Below are 16,374 nucleotides of genomic sequence, written 5' to 3' on the forward strand. Positions count from 1 at the left end.
ATGCTTTGGCGCTCATCTGTGGGGCGCGTGTATGGCTGGGGCGATAAAAATGGCAAACTATTACATAACTTAGTGTCCTATCCCAAGGCCAATCGCATCATTCCCGAGATTCGGGACGAGAACGATCGCCGGCTATTGCGCGACCCTCTACACAGCCCAAACCCCTCGGACTTCCCTGATGACCTTATTGGACTCAGCTGCCCTGCCTTTCCCAGACGGTTTTGGAGACTCTAGATCTTCCTTTCACTCCGGAAGAGATACACTGGGCTATTTCACTGTTGCACTTCGTCAAAACGCCCGGGCCTGACGGTTACCCCCAAGAGTATTATGCGGCATACCGGGACACATTGGTCCTGCACTTGGTGGAGTTGTTTAAATAGGTAGCGGACAAAGGGTCCTTTCCACCTGAGACGGATGTGTCCACTATTGTAGTCCTCCCGAAGACACAGCCGCCCTCCCTTGCCTGTGCAGACTACCGCCCCGTCTCCCTTATCAATACAGAGGTCAAAATCTTCGCCACTGTGGTGGGCACACTGACTCCGCCCCCACTTGCAAGAGCTGGTTCACCCTGATCAATGCGGCTTCATGCCTGCCCGGGGTACCCAACATTGCATACTTCGCCTCCATCTCGCTCTTGCACACCGCCATCACCTCACCCCGTATCTGGCCTTGCTCTTCATAGATTTTGAAAAAGCCTTTGATACGGTAGATTGGGGCTACCTTAAGGATGTGTTGGAGAGGATGGGTCTCGGCCCCGCGTTCCGACGCCTCGTCCTCTACTCTACTCCCAAAGCAAGGGTCCTTATTAACAGCGTGCTCTCTGAGACATTTCCTATCCAGAGGGACACTCGCCAGGGCTGCGCGCTCTCGCCGCTTCTATTTGCATTAGCATTCGAACCCCTGGCTTACCTCATCCGCCAAGACCCCCTCATCCCTGGTTGGGCCTGGGATCCGAACCAGATCGACAAGATTGCCTTGTACGCTGATGACGTCCTCCTCTTCCTGGCAGACCCCAAGAGCTTCGGCCCGCGATGCTTGGATGCCCTCTCTGCCTTCGAACAGATTTTCGGTCTCAGGCTCAACCCGGTGAAATCCATACTGTTCCCCCTGCACTCCTCCCGGGCGTGCTTCGACTGGCAAACGTCCATCCCTCTGCGTAGCCAATCATTCAAGTACCTGGGGGTGTGGGTCGCCCTCCTCTCGGAGCTCGAATGGCTCCTGAACATCACCCCCCTGGTCACCAGGGCCAAGGCGGACCTCAGAAAATGGCAATCCCTCCCTTTCAACTCCCTTGGCAGGAGTGCCCTTTTTAAAATGATGGTCCTCCCCCGCTTCCTATACATCTTAAAAAACGTTACCACTCATCTCCCAGGTAGCTGGTTTCGGGAATTGGACGGGGTCCTTACCCAATTTTTGTGGGGAGGAAAGAGGCCGCGAATGTCCCTAGCACATTGTCGCATACCCCCCTACGACGGGGGCATGGGGGTGACCAATCTTCACCTCTACTACCTGGCCACACGGCTTATCGTGATCCTTGATTGGTTCGCGGGCGGCTGGTCTGACCCGGCGTATCGGGTGGAACTCAGGTCATTGGATTTTGCGCAGCTCCAAGCCTACCTGTACGGGTGCCCCGTGCCACAGGCTCTTTCCCCCGTCACCAGAACGGTGCTTATGGCCTGGCGAGCTGGATTACGCCACGTAAAGTGGGACCGGAAACTCACCAGACAAACACCTCTGTGGAGTGGGGCTTGGATGGCGGAGGTCTCGTCTCTCCAAGACTTTCGCAGATGGGACCACATCGGGATCTCGCTATTGGGAGACGTCTGGGTGGGGGACCATGTCAGATCGTTTGCAGACCTACAACACCGTTACTCCCTCCACTCCTCCCAATTCTACAAATATTTACAGCTGAGGCATGCCCTCCAAGTTCACATCCGATCCCCCACATCCTTCCCAGAATTCAGCCCCCTGAAGGCCCAAGGGATGATGGGGAACCTGGGCAGAGGGGGGGTGTCGTGGATTTATCGCTCCCTAGTGAATAACGGCCTGCATCCCTAGACCTGCTTCGTGACCGCTGGGAGGGGTGGCTGGGTCTCTTGGAGGACGCGGATTGGAGGGACGCCCTTATGCCCCCAAGACCTTGACGACCTCCTCCAAGCTGCTTCTAGTCCAACTCTATTACCTCCACACGGCATACCTCACCCAAGCGCGCTTGCACAGCGCCCGCATGAGACCCTCCCCATCCTGCATGTGCTGCAGTCAAGCTCCAGCGGATTTTTACCACATGGTGTGCCAATGTCCCGCCCTCGCGCTGTTCTGGGCAGGGGTGGAACTCGAACATACACAAACTCTTGGGTGGGAGGTTCACCACGACCTGTTGCACCTGCTCCTGGGGATGTTTGATGGCCTTGATGGATCCCGGGCTGATAAGCGCTTCCTCGGAACGGCAGTGGTGGTGGCGAAACGCGACATAGCGGCGCTTTTGTCCCAAGCCAAGCCCCCTACTATGCAGAGGTGGAGGTGGGGAGTGGACTGGTGTGGAACCCAGGAGAAGCCCCTCTTCGAGGCCCGGGGATGCCCCGAACTTTTTGGCAAAATATGGGGCAAATGGTTCAACATACTGCTTGTCTGAGGGGTTCGTGAATGTCCTGTATATGATTATCTATAAGCAGGTGTTGTACTCATTCAACGAATGCCTTATGAGTCTCAAAAGAAACCACAGTGGTAGGGACAATTTGCGCTGGGAAATGAAGTATTGGTACTTGTGTGTAAATGAGAACCCTTGCTACTAGGTTAGCAATACGACGACCACCAACATCGTAATTTAGGCAAACAGAGTTTACCTTAAACATCAACAATTTATGAAAACCGAGCAATAGGGTTCAAAGTAAGAATCAAGTAATAGTGCTAGTGCACATCAATGAAAGTCTCAAATTAAATTCCAGCTGTTCACGTCTTGTCTTTATTTCTTGACAAAGCTTCTTCGTTGCAAGCCCCCTGCCAGCCAACACGTGTTTCGTCCTGACTATATTAGGTCATGGACTTCATCAGGGCTGCAGGCAAAGAAATAACCAAATTCCATAAGTATATATTACTAGTCAAAAAACATACATGCAACTGTACTGACATCAAAAACTATAATGCTAATTGTACAATTTATTGTACCAGTTAAACCTAATAGATAAACGTGATGGTCGGAGCAAGACATATGATGTGTAAGTTCACCGAAAAGTAAGGGTTATGATCAGTGATCAGTCTCTATCGTCCCCTCTTGATTGTACTGTGTTTAAATAATGTGTCTGAATTGCTACCAATTTATTTTTGTTCTCTTAAAAATCCAATAAACTTGATTATCAAAAAAAAAAAACATCAAGCTTTGTTACCTATGAACATATCCCATGTGGTGAATGTAGTCTAGTGCCTTCAGCGCGCCCTGTAAGATGTATGCGATTGCCAGTTCACTCATGCCATCCACGAAATGGGTGCTGCTAAGATCCTTTGCAGATCCTGGATAAAGGAAATGATGAAAAGGATTTTTTTAATGAAATGCAGAATAAACATGAAAGTTATCTTCATTCCCTTCCCATCACCCACAAGACATGTTTTCAATACAATTTTACAGGGCGAGCAGAATCACAAAAATATCATATAATCTATTAATCTCTCAGCCGAATTAGAACTCTGTATTTCACCTCATCACAACCAGCAATGGGAGGACAAGCAAGTCCTTTGCCAGTTTGCACAGGTTTATCTTTGGCGCTATCATAGGACCACCATTTTGATTCTCTCTGCACTAACCCTGCCTGCATCTAAATCAAGGAATGCAGCCAATCAACATTTATGTCCAAAACATTTTTTATGGATTAATAAATTACTTAACTTCAGTAACAATATTTCTGTTGGATACTCTACCTACCGAATCAAGTCCTTTTGGCCATGTCAAGCGTCCTGACAGAATACTTAAAAAACAGCTGTAGCTCACCTGCTCCACCAGGTGGCGCCACGGTTCCATACCAACTGTACATCATGAAGCTGCAGAAGGCGCCACCCTGAACCACTGACCTCAATTTACCATCCTTTTTCCCCCATGCGCTAGAGGCGGAGATGAGGCTGATGAGATTGACTTATCATGCAGTACTAGAATCTAGAGAGGAACCTTCCTATGTAAAACGCAGGACTATTCCTCAGAACAGGGAGGGAGGGAGGGAGGAAGGAAGAGAGGAAGGAAGGATCGGTGAGGAATCTGCAGGTTGACAAAGTATTCAACAGAAAGATTTTTACCAAAGGAAAGTAACTTGTTCTTCTGATGAAAACTTCTAACAGTCGACTCCTCATCTCTTGAATCAATATCAAAATAGTAACTCCCAGGTGGTGGTTCTGAGGAAACAGGTGCAGTATGATCTGGCAAAAAGGCTAACATGGCAAACCTTATATTTCAGAAAACAGTTTATGGTCAAGGTGCAAGAAAAGTTGATCATTCACCCAAATGCACGGATTCTGTCAATGAAGAAAGTCCTTCGATGGTCCTTCGATGTAGCAGTTCTTCCTCCTTGGTCGCATGAGGTGACAGCAAGAACACTGGAAAGGTAATGGCCTGGACTACATGAAAAAGAGTGACCACCTTTGGAAGAAAGGACTAACTTGTATTGGAAAACGCAGGAAATGGAGTTGAACAACAAGGTCTGCAGCTCACTAGCAAGCCCAGACAACCTGATGGCAATGAGAAAAATAGTCTTCAATGACAGAAGTCTCGGAGAACAACTCTGAATGGGTTCAAAGGAAGAACGCATCAAGAATATGGGTACTAAATTAAGATCTCACTGGGGGGGGGGGGGACAAGTGTGTCAATGACAATAGGAGATTTAAATAATGTTGTCTAGTCTGGCAAAAACAAAGGGAGGTCATAAGGCTCAAATTAACCTTTAACTTTTCCACAGGAAAGCCTTGCTGAGCAAGAAATAAAGCAAAACGTAAAACATCAAATAAGCATGCTGTGAGGGAACAAACATGTTGCGAGGGGGGCCAGGGGGTCAGTGTACACCCCCATGCATCAACAAACACAGAACATAGCCCTTAAGAGAGATTTAGCGGATGGACAACAAACTCAGTGGATTACATCAACCCCATTTAAGGATAGGTCAAAGGAACTCAATTTGCTCTGCTCAATTTCAAGGCATGGAGGTGGAGATTTGGTTGCAAGACCTGGGACTCCTGCTGCTGCAAAGGAAGGTCCACCCTAACGGAAAAAGGAGGAGAGGAGAGATCTCAGGGAGAGGTAAAAGAGGGACAAGTAACACACCCCGAGGCCAATAGGTGCAATCTGAAGCATTTGCTCACAGTACTGACACAGCTTCCTCAGAACACAAGGAATCAGTCGAATGGGAACGAACGTACAACAGAGATGAAAGTTCCACCTCCAGCCGGACACATCTCCCACAAACAATTTTAACAAAGTTTCTTCCACTCTGTAGCAAGAAGGTCCACCACAGCGATCCCCCATAGTACTAAAAATGGGCTAAACTATCTCCAGGTGAAGCCGGCGCTCATGCTCACTACGTGGTGCCGCTTGAGGTAATCTGCACACACGTGGAGGGACCCAACCAGAGGGTTCATCTCTACCAAACATCTAAACCTAGTACCATAGCCTCAGCATCTCCAGAAACAGGAAGCATGAGACCACAGTGACCTGCTTGTTGAGATACCATATTGAGGTCATGTTTGGAAACATTTGGATTGACTGACCACAGATGGAAGGCAGAAACACCTTGAGAGCCAGACACATGGCACAAAACTCGAGCAAATGGATGTGATACTTGGAGGGGGAGCAGCGACCTCTGATCTCCAGTGCACTCAAGATCACTGTCTCAGCCGAGGGAAGATGCATCGGTCACACGATGGCCACTGCCAAAAGGGGGCACAAAGACAGACATTTCGGGACTACCACTTAAGAGCTTGTGGCTCTGTATGAGAAACCTAGCTTCACCATGATGTACTGCCTCAAATGGGAAACAGCGTTTACATCGCAAGCGCTACAACACATGCAATTACAATGACCACGTTGTTACAACGCAAGCCATTACATCGCAAGTCATTTCAACGACTTGCTGTAGGGGGCACGCTAAACTAAGGAATAGTATAATGTACTATTCCAACACCTTCCCTACTGCTGCACACGCTGGACATTGTCGAAATGCACTTCCTGCAGTCTTGACATCATGCTGGCTAGCACTGTCTTTTTACAACGAGCAGTACTATAACCGAACAGGTTTAGCTTCTATGAGAATCCAAAGTAATTAAGGTACAAAATATTCCCGATCTTCAAGTCAGACAAGGGATAAGTGCATTTCTGGTCTATTTCAGCTTCTAGATACATAGTTTAAATAATCCTTTTAAATGCTGCAAGCAGTTGTACCCAAGTGATGCAACCACTTGTATTTAGTCTTATGGTATGAGCATTAGTCCATACAGTTGTTACAGAAAATAGTCAGGCCCCTTACTTCCATGAATGGCTATGGTTCATGATATGCTATTGGAACCATGAAGACAACTTTTTTTTAAATGTTAATATGAAAACATAATAAAAAAAGGCAGTTATGGCTGACTAAAACCAAAAATGTTCTTGTGAACATGGACACTTACAAGTACAGACTAAAAATGCATTGGCTGTAAAAACATATTTTGAACATAAAACAGGGTACAATCTTATAATGATTATCTGAATACCTACTGAAGAATGATTTTTGCATCTTGATGGATCAGTTGTTTTTTAGACAATGAAATCCCTACTCTTCCTAGAAATCAAGTACTTTTGTGTGGCAATTAGTTTCAACATGAATGCAAATTTCGACCTTGAAAAGTACGTAAACTGATTTAATTGAAAGCATGATGAAGACTGTTACTCAATGTATATAGTATAACTCAATGAGTGCCCTTCTAAAAGACAGACTCCTTAAATATAGTTATACGAGGGTAGGCAATTTTTGCTATGCAGCAATTTTCAATTAATCATTTGAACAAGACCAACACAAAGTGATTGAAATCGCTCTCGTCCAGCGGTGGTTTGGATATTTCGAATGTGAACTACCATCACTCAGCTCACTGAGAATCTGAAATCCACTGTGAACCATTGTAATTATGCAGCCCTTCCTGCTTTGCCCTCATGACCGGTATTTGTGGTCGAAAGTATCACTACTTTACAATCAATAGCACAATGGTAGAGACTTTTTTTTGGTGTGCCTTAGCCTGTGCAAGGCATTCTTCCACTGCTAGTGTCATAAAATCATAAACTGTTTTGCTGTTTCTTTTAGCCCATCGACTCTCACTCTAGCACAATGAAGTGCAAAACACTTGACCAACTAATAAAGAAGGATGTTCTGGGTTGGCTGCAAGACGCATATTTTTCCCCACATGGCAATGTTTTATTCAGAAATTATGGATCTAGTCATTTTAAGAGCCCTTGTGCCTTGTTATCACAATCAGATAGTTTTATTTTTTATCATTGTTCTTTATTGATTTTAAATGACAACACCATGAATACAGTGTGAATACCAGCGCAAAACACTAATTACAGTTGAACTGTCGTGTGCTTCTGACATGGCCTATTGTCGTTTTCCCTAGGTTAGCCTAATTATGTACATTTTAGGCGACTTTACTTTTGCGCACGTTACTAAATAACATGCTTGCCTTTGTACTATGTTATATTTTCACACAGAACCAACACATGTTATCGCATTTTATTTTTTCCTGGGATTTAGTCTTAACAGCCTAAGCAAGGGGCACACACTAGCACCTAGACATAATAGGAGAATGCAGCTACTGCTTTGAATACACCTCATCATAACTAAGGACAGGGTTCTGGAAAACAACAGACACACAGAGCGACGGTCCCGAGACGAGAGTGATGCGTCAGCTGAGATGTATAACATCCACCTATGTATACTAAGGTAGGGAGTCCGCCACTAAACCAAGAGATCTATATTTTATAACCACTTAGCTTCAGTAGTACGGGAGGGTTTAGGCAGATGTCAGATAACATGACAGGGCTTTTTATTGTACATGGTTTACTAACCATGCTGATGACATTATTGACATGTATTTGTTTTAAAATTGTGGCACAATTATTGCACCTTGGAGCACGATAGTTTAAATAAACATTGTAAACTTCCTTTTTGTCTCTTTTTTAACTTAAGGTGAACAAATAAGAGTGAGAGCGAAAGGATGGTTCCTGTTACCGTGATCCCCGAGAGGGTCGAGAGTGTTATGTTCTCGTGTGCCAAATCACTTGCGTCTCTGGAAAGGTTAGGAGGGCAAGTGAGGCACTATAGCCAGTTGGACTTGGTCTCATAGATACTGACGTAGCATGGTGACTTAGTCCCCTACATACTGGTGTTCTGTTGTCCCAAGCATAATTCTGCTCCTGAGCAGAATCCCTGCAACAGAACGTCAAAAACAATGCCCAGTATCCAAACTTATAGAAAATAAGCCAAAAACCAACAATATAACAGCTTCTCAGTTTACACGAGAGTGTTTCTTCCGGGTCAATGAGGGGGGAGTCAATCACAACAATCTAGAAAACCCTTTGCAGGAAAGAGGAGCATCAACACATACAAACATCCACCCAAAACTCTAGTGAGATATTTTCACGTTCAAGAGTCTTTTCAGTGCCACTAGTTCACATGGCTGCCATGCATGCAAGCACAACTACCCCACCTGGGTTGGACGAGAACGTGGTCAATGATATAATTTCATAAAATCAAAGTAGGATCTCTAAAATAGAATTACAGACTCATAGAGGTCTGTATGGAACATCAGACTTGCTGCACATGTCAAACTGTACAATCAATGTTGGCTAGCCTCTTATTCAACTTCACCTTTTGTTCATATTCACTCTTCTTTCATGCTTGCCCTTTTACCAAAAATCACTTCAATTTTAAAGTAAGTTAGCCCTTGTCCAGTTAGTCAATTATGGAAGAAACCGGCCTGCTTGTGCTTCTTCCTCACTCCACATTACCCAGTGAGCATGAGCATCTGTCTGCCTTTATAGTTCCAGTTACTACGCAAGTGTCTTGTTGTCATATGCCCACCTATTTCCAATACAGCAATAATGTTCTGAACCCCATGCCTTTTTAGGTCTCGCGTGGCGTTGCAGGGCAGAGCCCTGCTCCGCCTCCGCAAGAGATTTTGTAAGAGAGGACTTTCAGAAGAGGGCTTTAAGCCCCGACCTAATTTCCTTTGGCTGGCGTCACCGTTTATGCTAAACGGTGGCCTGCCATTGGAAATTAGGGTTTTCTGTGGACGTCCTTTCTGTCTGAGCCGGACTGGCTCGCCTGGTGAGCATCTGTCGTGAAGACATTTCTTATCAGCTTGTTTATTTAAACAAGCTGATACGAAATGTCTTCACGAGAGCCGTGAAGGAGCATGCATTAGGCGTCCTGCAACCACACTGGCTTGACGCCTGGTGCATGCGCTAGTTAGCTCTCTCATTGGTCTGTCGGCGTCACTGAAACAGATGACAAAGCAATGTTTATCAGCATTGACAGTCAGCAGAACCTGTACAGATTTTCGGACGAAACTCAGTGGCTGCGTGTATTTCACTATATTTAGATAACTCATATAAAAATGCATCACTTATTCTTGCCATCGTTCATTCTATTTTCTGCCGTAATGGGCTGATTAGATGTAGCAGTGAGTCCTTAAGGTCTCTGCAAGCCTTCAAATCACTATTTTGAATCTAGCAAGGTTGACTCCGCCTTTCATATTTCCGAGGTCGATGACATGCATTCCACTGAAGCGAGTTCTAACAGTAACTAGTGGCGATTCTGTCCTTTTGCTTCCCCGGTCTGGGGACAAGGGAGGTAACCTGTGCAGGCCCGGTGATAGCTCACGCTTTACCATACTCTGCCCCCTTCGCTCAGCAAAACGTTGAAACGGGCTGGCGGACCCTGCAGGAGCTTCCACTGCCGTTATGAGCAGTCAGTGATATTTTTCAGCCAAAATGCAGAACACGAAGCAGTTGTTGGTAAATCAAATGCAGTTACATCGTCGATGCATGGATGTTACGGTAGTGCAAACTGCAGTCGCCGCGTGTTCAGTGTCATCACAGCAGACACTTGGTGTCAGATGGTGACAGATGCACTGCGCGCTCTTCAAGCCGGCCCACTGCCCCCGAGTGGGTAGAGTATGTGGGCTGTCCAGGGAGCATTGCAGGCTGTAGTTCACTGCCCCCCCTGCCCAGGCGGGGGTCCGTGCCCTGTCCCCATGCCTCTGCCGCCTGGAGGTATCTCTTGGATGGTTTATGCGACCACTGTTCCTGCACTGCAAAGTCCCTTCACTCGTGCCCTGCACCCCTCCTGTGTTTCTGGCACTTCGATGATCTGTTACCACCGGCACTGCACCTCTTTAATGCTCACTGTTCTAGGAGCCTTTGACTCGAACACTTGTCCTCACCACCACAAACACGTAGTGCGACTGCACTACATATCCACTGTCTGACAGCAATGCAGACTCAGATGCACATGCACTGCCATCCTGCAGTGCCAGACAAACTATAATGCACTGCAAAACCCAGTGTTCTCAGCACTTCCAGCGAATAGTGCCAACGGTACTGAACACTTATGTCTGTTAGCATTGCAGAGATCCAGTGCCAACTGCACTGTTACGCGCCTGTGCCCTGCAAAATATAGTGCCTCAAGCGCTACAACCCATCATTGTTTTGAGCTCTGCCAGCACATAGTGCCAACTGCACTGCATCCCCTATGTCTACTAGCACTGCAGTGATCCAGTGCCACATGCACATCTGTCCTCCTGTTCCCTGGAAAATATAGTTAAAACAACAAGGAATGGATGGAAGCCTGAAATAATCATTAACAGGAATCAATATAGCGCCACCCACACTGCAAAGTAGGCTTGTTATCTAACCAAGCCATGAAGCAAAGGATCCAGTCCGGATGGATACAGGGTCACACCCCATGCTTTCAGGCGCAGCCCTGGCTCAGACACCCACCTGCTCCGGACTGTTGATTAACCGTCAGGGCTTTGAACATGGGAGTTCGGCTCTTAGCGATAACAGTCCATTCATTCAGCCATTCATGGGCCTGGAGCGTGCAGTCCGCTGGGTCCCGGCGCGGATGCCTCTGCACAGATGTGCGCCTCTTCAATCCGGCCCACTGTCCCCGAGCGGGTAGAGTATGTGGGCTGTCCAGGAAGCATTGCAGGGCCGCAGTTCACCGCCCCTGTATCCGTGCGTCTGCCGCCTGGAGGTATCTCTCGGATGGTTTATGCGCTCCCCCTGCGCGTTGTCCCTGCAGTGCGTGCTGGTGGGCAGTGCCGCCTGCACTGCAGCCATAAGCAAGTGTCCGCTGTCAAAGCACTGCATGTGCCGCCCGCACTGCTACACCCAAGTGTTCACTGTCCTCCCAACACGTAGATCTAGTCCCGGTACTGGGCTGCACTGCAGTCCCTGTGTGTTCAGTGCCTCTTAATTAGACCAGTCCATCCCCCGTGTGCTCACTGTACCCTATACTGCATAGAACAGTCGCCACCTGAACTGCAATCGCCGTGTGTTCAGTGTCATCACAGCAGACACTTGGTGCCGGACATTGGCTCTGTTGCACTGTGAATGAGGGCACATTCTCCTGAATACATGAGTACATCCATGTAATAAGAAGGCATCTGCATGGCTAGGGCTGGCTAGCCAATTATTTAATTTGCCAGTGCTTCTTTTCCCTTCTCATTCTTCTTCGTTTTTATTTTTAATTCATCACTTTGAGTTTAAAATAGGTCTTCAAGTAACAGTAATTCAAAGTCATTTGTACCTTTTTTCAGCATTAAGAATCCTATTTCCCTGTGCATTAAAATAAAAAAATGGTCGGTGTTGTTTTGTGAAGTACACCTGCCTAATAGGAGAAACCCACACTATTCCATTAAAATATGTGGTAGTTATATATTTCTTTACGGGCACAAGCTGATGAGCTTTGCGGGGGTCAACAGGGGGTAAAAGACATTTTTATTTACAACGCCATTACTTGATTAATGCTTCACGCCGAGAAAAAATAAAACAATAACATTTTCAATGCCAATAGCTCAAAACAATGTCATTGCGAGACCTATTGCATTGTAAATGCTTGTTTCTTTTTGCTATCATTACAGAACCAGTTTTTCATCAGTTATTTATAATTTGGGTAACCAGTATATTTAAACATCTGTTTATTGATTTTTCTGTTAAATTTACAGTGTATAATATGCACATTCTCCATCATAATTATACAGGACATATTGTTTCTTGTAACAAATAAATTGTTATAAGAGTACATTCATCCGGGAGGTGCATAGTCGGCTACCTCCTGTATGTAACCTGCATGGAGGTTTCTTCGCATGGTGTCCATTATTCTTTGGTTGACTATTGTGCGTACGTTACATAGATCAGAGTCTGAATAGTGGGTTGCACATGCACATGCATCTGCCAGTAAACAGACAAAGACAGGTTCAACAAAAACAGTAACCCCTGAGCGATTTGGTGGTATTTCACTTTTGGATATCAATCCCTCTCTCTACTTCCCCGTATCCATTTACATTGTTAGGTGTCTATGTTATGTGTTGCCGCCCCCATGTTTCTATACGTTGAGCGAGATGAGTAGGTGTTCGCGCAGACAATCGTTAATCTGCGGCTTGAGCGCAATTCTCGTGTTTATCAGCCAGTTGGCCACTTCCAGTAGATCTACTGCAGGGGGTGAAGTGTTATCAACGGCAGTGTGTTATCACTGAAGACCGGACAGCTCAATATCAGCGCTTCGTGCATACACATAGGGTGTGGTGCTTCATAAATGTCATCTACAACGGGTTAAGTAATTTTGCCACACAAGTTGGTGGTGGTGGATTGTGAGAAGTGGTTAGGAGTCAAGGGCTGTCTGCAGAGGCTATCCTTTAAGGGGTGTTTAAATTAAGTATCTTAGCGCCCACAACTTCCACTGGCCAACCCTCAGCACCTCAACAAATAATTTGGGTAACCAGTTTTTGCGAACTAGACGCAGAACGGGAGATATATTCTAGTGTCCAAATTTTTGGGCTAACTTAAAAAATGGTCTTACATTTCTGCAATCCAACTATTAAAAGTGCGAGCACACCATCAGAGATGAAATGCCATCCCAACGGGAAAAGAGAAATAAAATTGGATTACAAGAGGTCTGTGTGCTAATTTGGCAAATCCATCCTCTAACCCGTGATACAAGTTTATTCAGCCTTTGCTACGTTTTCCTTGATGTTCAGTCCATCATCTTAACATGGATTAAGTGTTTATCCTCAAGGTATCCTAGTGTTACATCACCACACATTTCTGCAGAAGCAGCAACATGAATGACTTCCACGTGCTGTATCAGTTGTCATCGGCGGTATGATGGGGGAGACTAATGTAGAAGCAAGGAGGCCTTCAATTACAGTTCCCATGTCCATTTCATATCTACAGCACAATAGCACAATGAGCAGCGACTACAATGAGAAACTTTCATCAGCAGTTTCTTTCACTACTTACCATACGCCATGAATGAAGTGACCACCCAGAGTTCATTATCCGCTATAAAGGTTGCTTTGTATGGCACAATGTTCGGGTGATGGAAAAGCTTTGACATGTGGAGCTCGCTCTGAAAGGACAATAGGGGCATTAGTGAAGTATTAATACAAAGTATGTAATGTCATTGTAATAACAGGTGTTAACAGGCATTGAGACAAAGTAATTTCCTGAAGATCAGACCATGGAAACAGTTTTAATTCCCAAAAATCACTAGTGGGTTTTCAACCATACAAGTCTGTCTCTTCAAAAACCAAAAGATAGGCCATGCTGCTAGAGATTTGAAGTTAATTACTGTTTCCTTTTAGGTGAAATCCTCACACTGACAAAACTCACTTCTATTTCATGAGGCCACCATCCATTAATTTTCGAATTGATTCCCCTTACCACGTGCCTCACAAAATGTAACAAAAAAGAAAAAAAAAGACTTGTAGCATGCAATCTGGAGGATGAAATGTGAGAAATCCTCAAGATTTGTGAAGAATACTCGAGATTAGGGAATCATCCTTTCTTTCTTTTTTTTTTAAATTAGGTTTTTTATATACATACAAACATTGTCTATCGGGTTCGCCGCCTTTGAGCTACAAGGTATAGAGATTAGTATAAAAGTACCTTTTGGTCGGGTCTCCCATTGCTGGCTATATTCTTATGGACAAAAGAAATGTCTGGAAGTGGGAATGTACAGGACAGATGGGAATAAGTCGAGGAGGAGGATAGGACAGAAGCACAACTGTATATACTCTCCTGGGTAGGTCGTTTGTTCTAGTTCTTGACATGGCTCTTGATCAGAGCTGTTTCTTACGGTGGCTCATAAGGGACTAGCGCCTTGTCCAGAGCTTCCCATAGGCCTCTGGATGTCGCCTTCCACGGGGAGTATTGCATTGCCAGGTTATCCGCTCCCCTAAGGTGGATGACCCAGTTGAGCCAACTCTTGTAGGTTGTTTCTGAGGAATCTTTCCAGTTCGTTAGCACCAGTTTGAGCGCTGCTGTCAGAAGTAGGTCCAAAAGTTCTCTCTCTCCCTCTGTGGGGAGGTCTGTTCGAATGAATGCTGTGGTGAGTGAGGCTAAGTTCCTTGTAATCTTGCACTTAAAAACATTGTCTATAAAGTCCATCACCTTATCCCAAAAGATCTTGAGCATTGGGCATTGGAAGACCAGGTGTTCCGGCTACCCCTCCCCATGTTGCAGTTCCAGCAGATTGGGCTATCTCTGAGGCCTAATGTGTGTAGACGGGCTGGGGTCCAGAATGTTTTGTGTAACAGCCATAGTTTGGTTTGTGCCAGAACTGTGGTGATTTTATTTCAGGTGGCCGAGGCCCATATCGTTTCCCACTCCTGTTCATTTAGCGGGGGTTGTATAAGTGTATCCCAGTATCCCTTTGTTTTATTGTTGAGTTTGGACTTGAGGGGTCGTAGAGGCCTGGCAGACAAACCACATCAAATACTTAGGTATATTATTCGGCAGCGACCTAATAACCACAATACGGCACAATGAGAAACTTCTAAGGATAACGATAAAAAAACAATTAGAAGACTGGTCACCAAAATTTATGACATGGTGGGGACGGATCGAAACATTAAAAATGATGATCACACCCCTGGTAAATTATCTACCGGGGATGCTCCGCATCTTCCTAACAGAGGACTTCCACCAAAAGATAGATAAAATGTGACCAAATTTCTTTGGAGAGATAAGAAAGCGAGGATTAGCATAAAAAAACTAAGATTACCAAAAATACAAACAGGGCACACAGTGGGTAGACCAGACACCAGAATATACACCGGTGTGGTTTCAGGTGAACAACCTGAACCCACTAGCCCTACTAACAACAAACGCATACCCACACGTGAACAACCCTATACTAAGAAATACCAAAATAGCATTTTTAAAACTTTACAAAAAAATGGAGGTCAGTATCAAAGGCTCAAAATCAGAAGCATTATGGGGGAATAACAATTTCAAATACAAGGGGAAAACCCTTAGATTTGACACATGGATAGAGAAGGGCATCTCGCACCCGCACCAACTAGAAAGGAAAGCAACACCAATCACATTCTCTGAACTGAAGACAACTCACCATCTAGAAGACCTAGAACTGTACAGTTTTCTAAAGATAAAGAAAGCCATAACAAAATCAAAAATAACAGACACCACGCCCTCGATCTTCCAATACGTCGCAAACATAAACTAGGGAATCATCCTTTCTTTAGGAGTGTCCATGTTCATCTGATTTTGAGTGAGAAGTCCTCTGTGTGGCTTTCCAAAGTGAAGCTGGACCACCCTTTACATTTTCTGGATAGCTGAATGTTTTCCAGAGTAAGCCCTACAATCATACGAGTCCACTGGAATGGATATGCTCTGGTGCTAGGGAGCACCCAAAGTGTACCAGTTACAGTGTCTACTGCTCCCTCTACTCATGAAATGTGGGACTGACGGTGATGCCAATGAGATTTCTATTCAGAGACCGAAGCCTTTTTACCTGTACCTTAACTGGAGAACTGTCACATGGTGCCCTGTAAAACCCTTTCATTCCTTCATAACTGGGATGATGGGTCTGTTTCATGTCTGTGATTAAAACAAAACATTAAGGGGGCCTGTAACATGTGTTCTGAGTGTTTACCTGTGGGATCTGGCGAGAGCCAGTGGTCTATTTTGTGCTTGCTTGCGAATGTTCATCTTGGGCCCTGCAGTCTGCTGTACACACTCATGTCCCATTAATTAGTGTACCAGCGCAGGGGCAGGGGGGTGAGTGGGGAGGGCGGTTGGAGAGTTGTATGAGGTAGCCAGAAACAATAATTTGCCTTAGCTTAGGT

At 45.5% G+C, this 16,374-nt stretch overlaps 1 protein-coding gene across 1 annotated transcript in view; it reads right to left on the reverse strand.

The window, feature by feature from the left end:
• LOC146871941 (STE20-related kinase adapter protein alpha-like) overlaps positions 1-16,374 on the reverse strand; it is a 366,775-nt gene that overhangs the window by 242,217 nt on the left and 108,184 nt on the right. The window contains exons 6-7 of the mRNA XM_085652306.1: positions 13,526-13,634; positions 3,384-3,507 (exon numbers count right to left, since the gene is read on the reverse strand). Coding sequence (XP_085508432.1) covers positions 3,384-3,507; positions 13,526-13,634 — 233 coding nt within the window. The remainder of the gene's footprint in view (positions 1-3,383; positions 3,508-13,525; positions 13,635-16,374) is intronic.

The sequence above is a fragment of the Triturus cristatus genome, chromosome 1_1 (assembly GCF_964204655.1).
Source record: "Triturus cristatus chromosome 1_1, aTriCri1.1, whole genome shotgun sequence".
Lineage (NCBI taxonomy): Eukaryota > Metazoa > Chordata > Amphibia > Caudata > Salamandridae > Triturus > Triturus cristatus.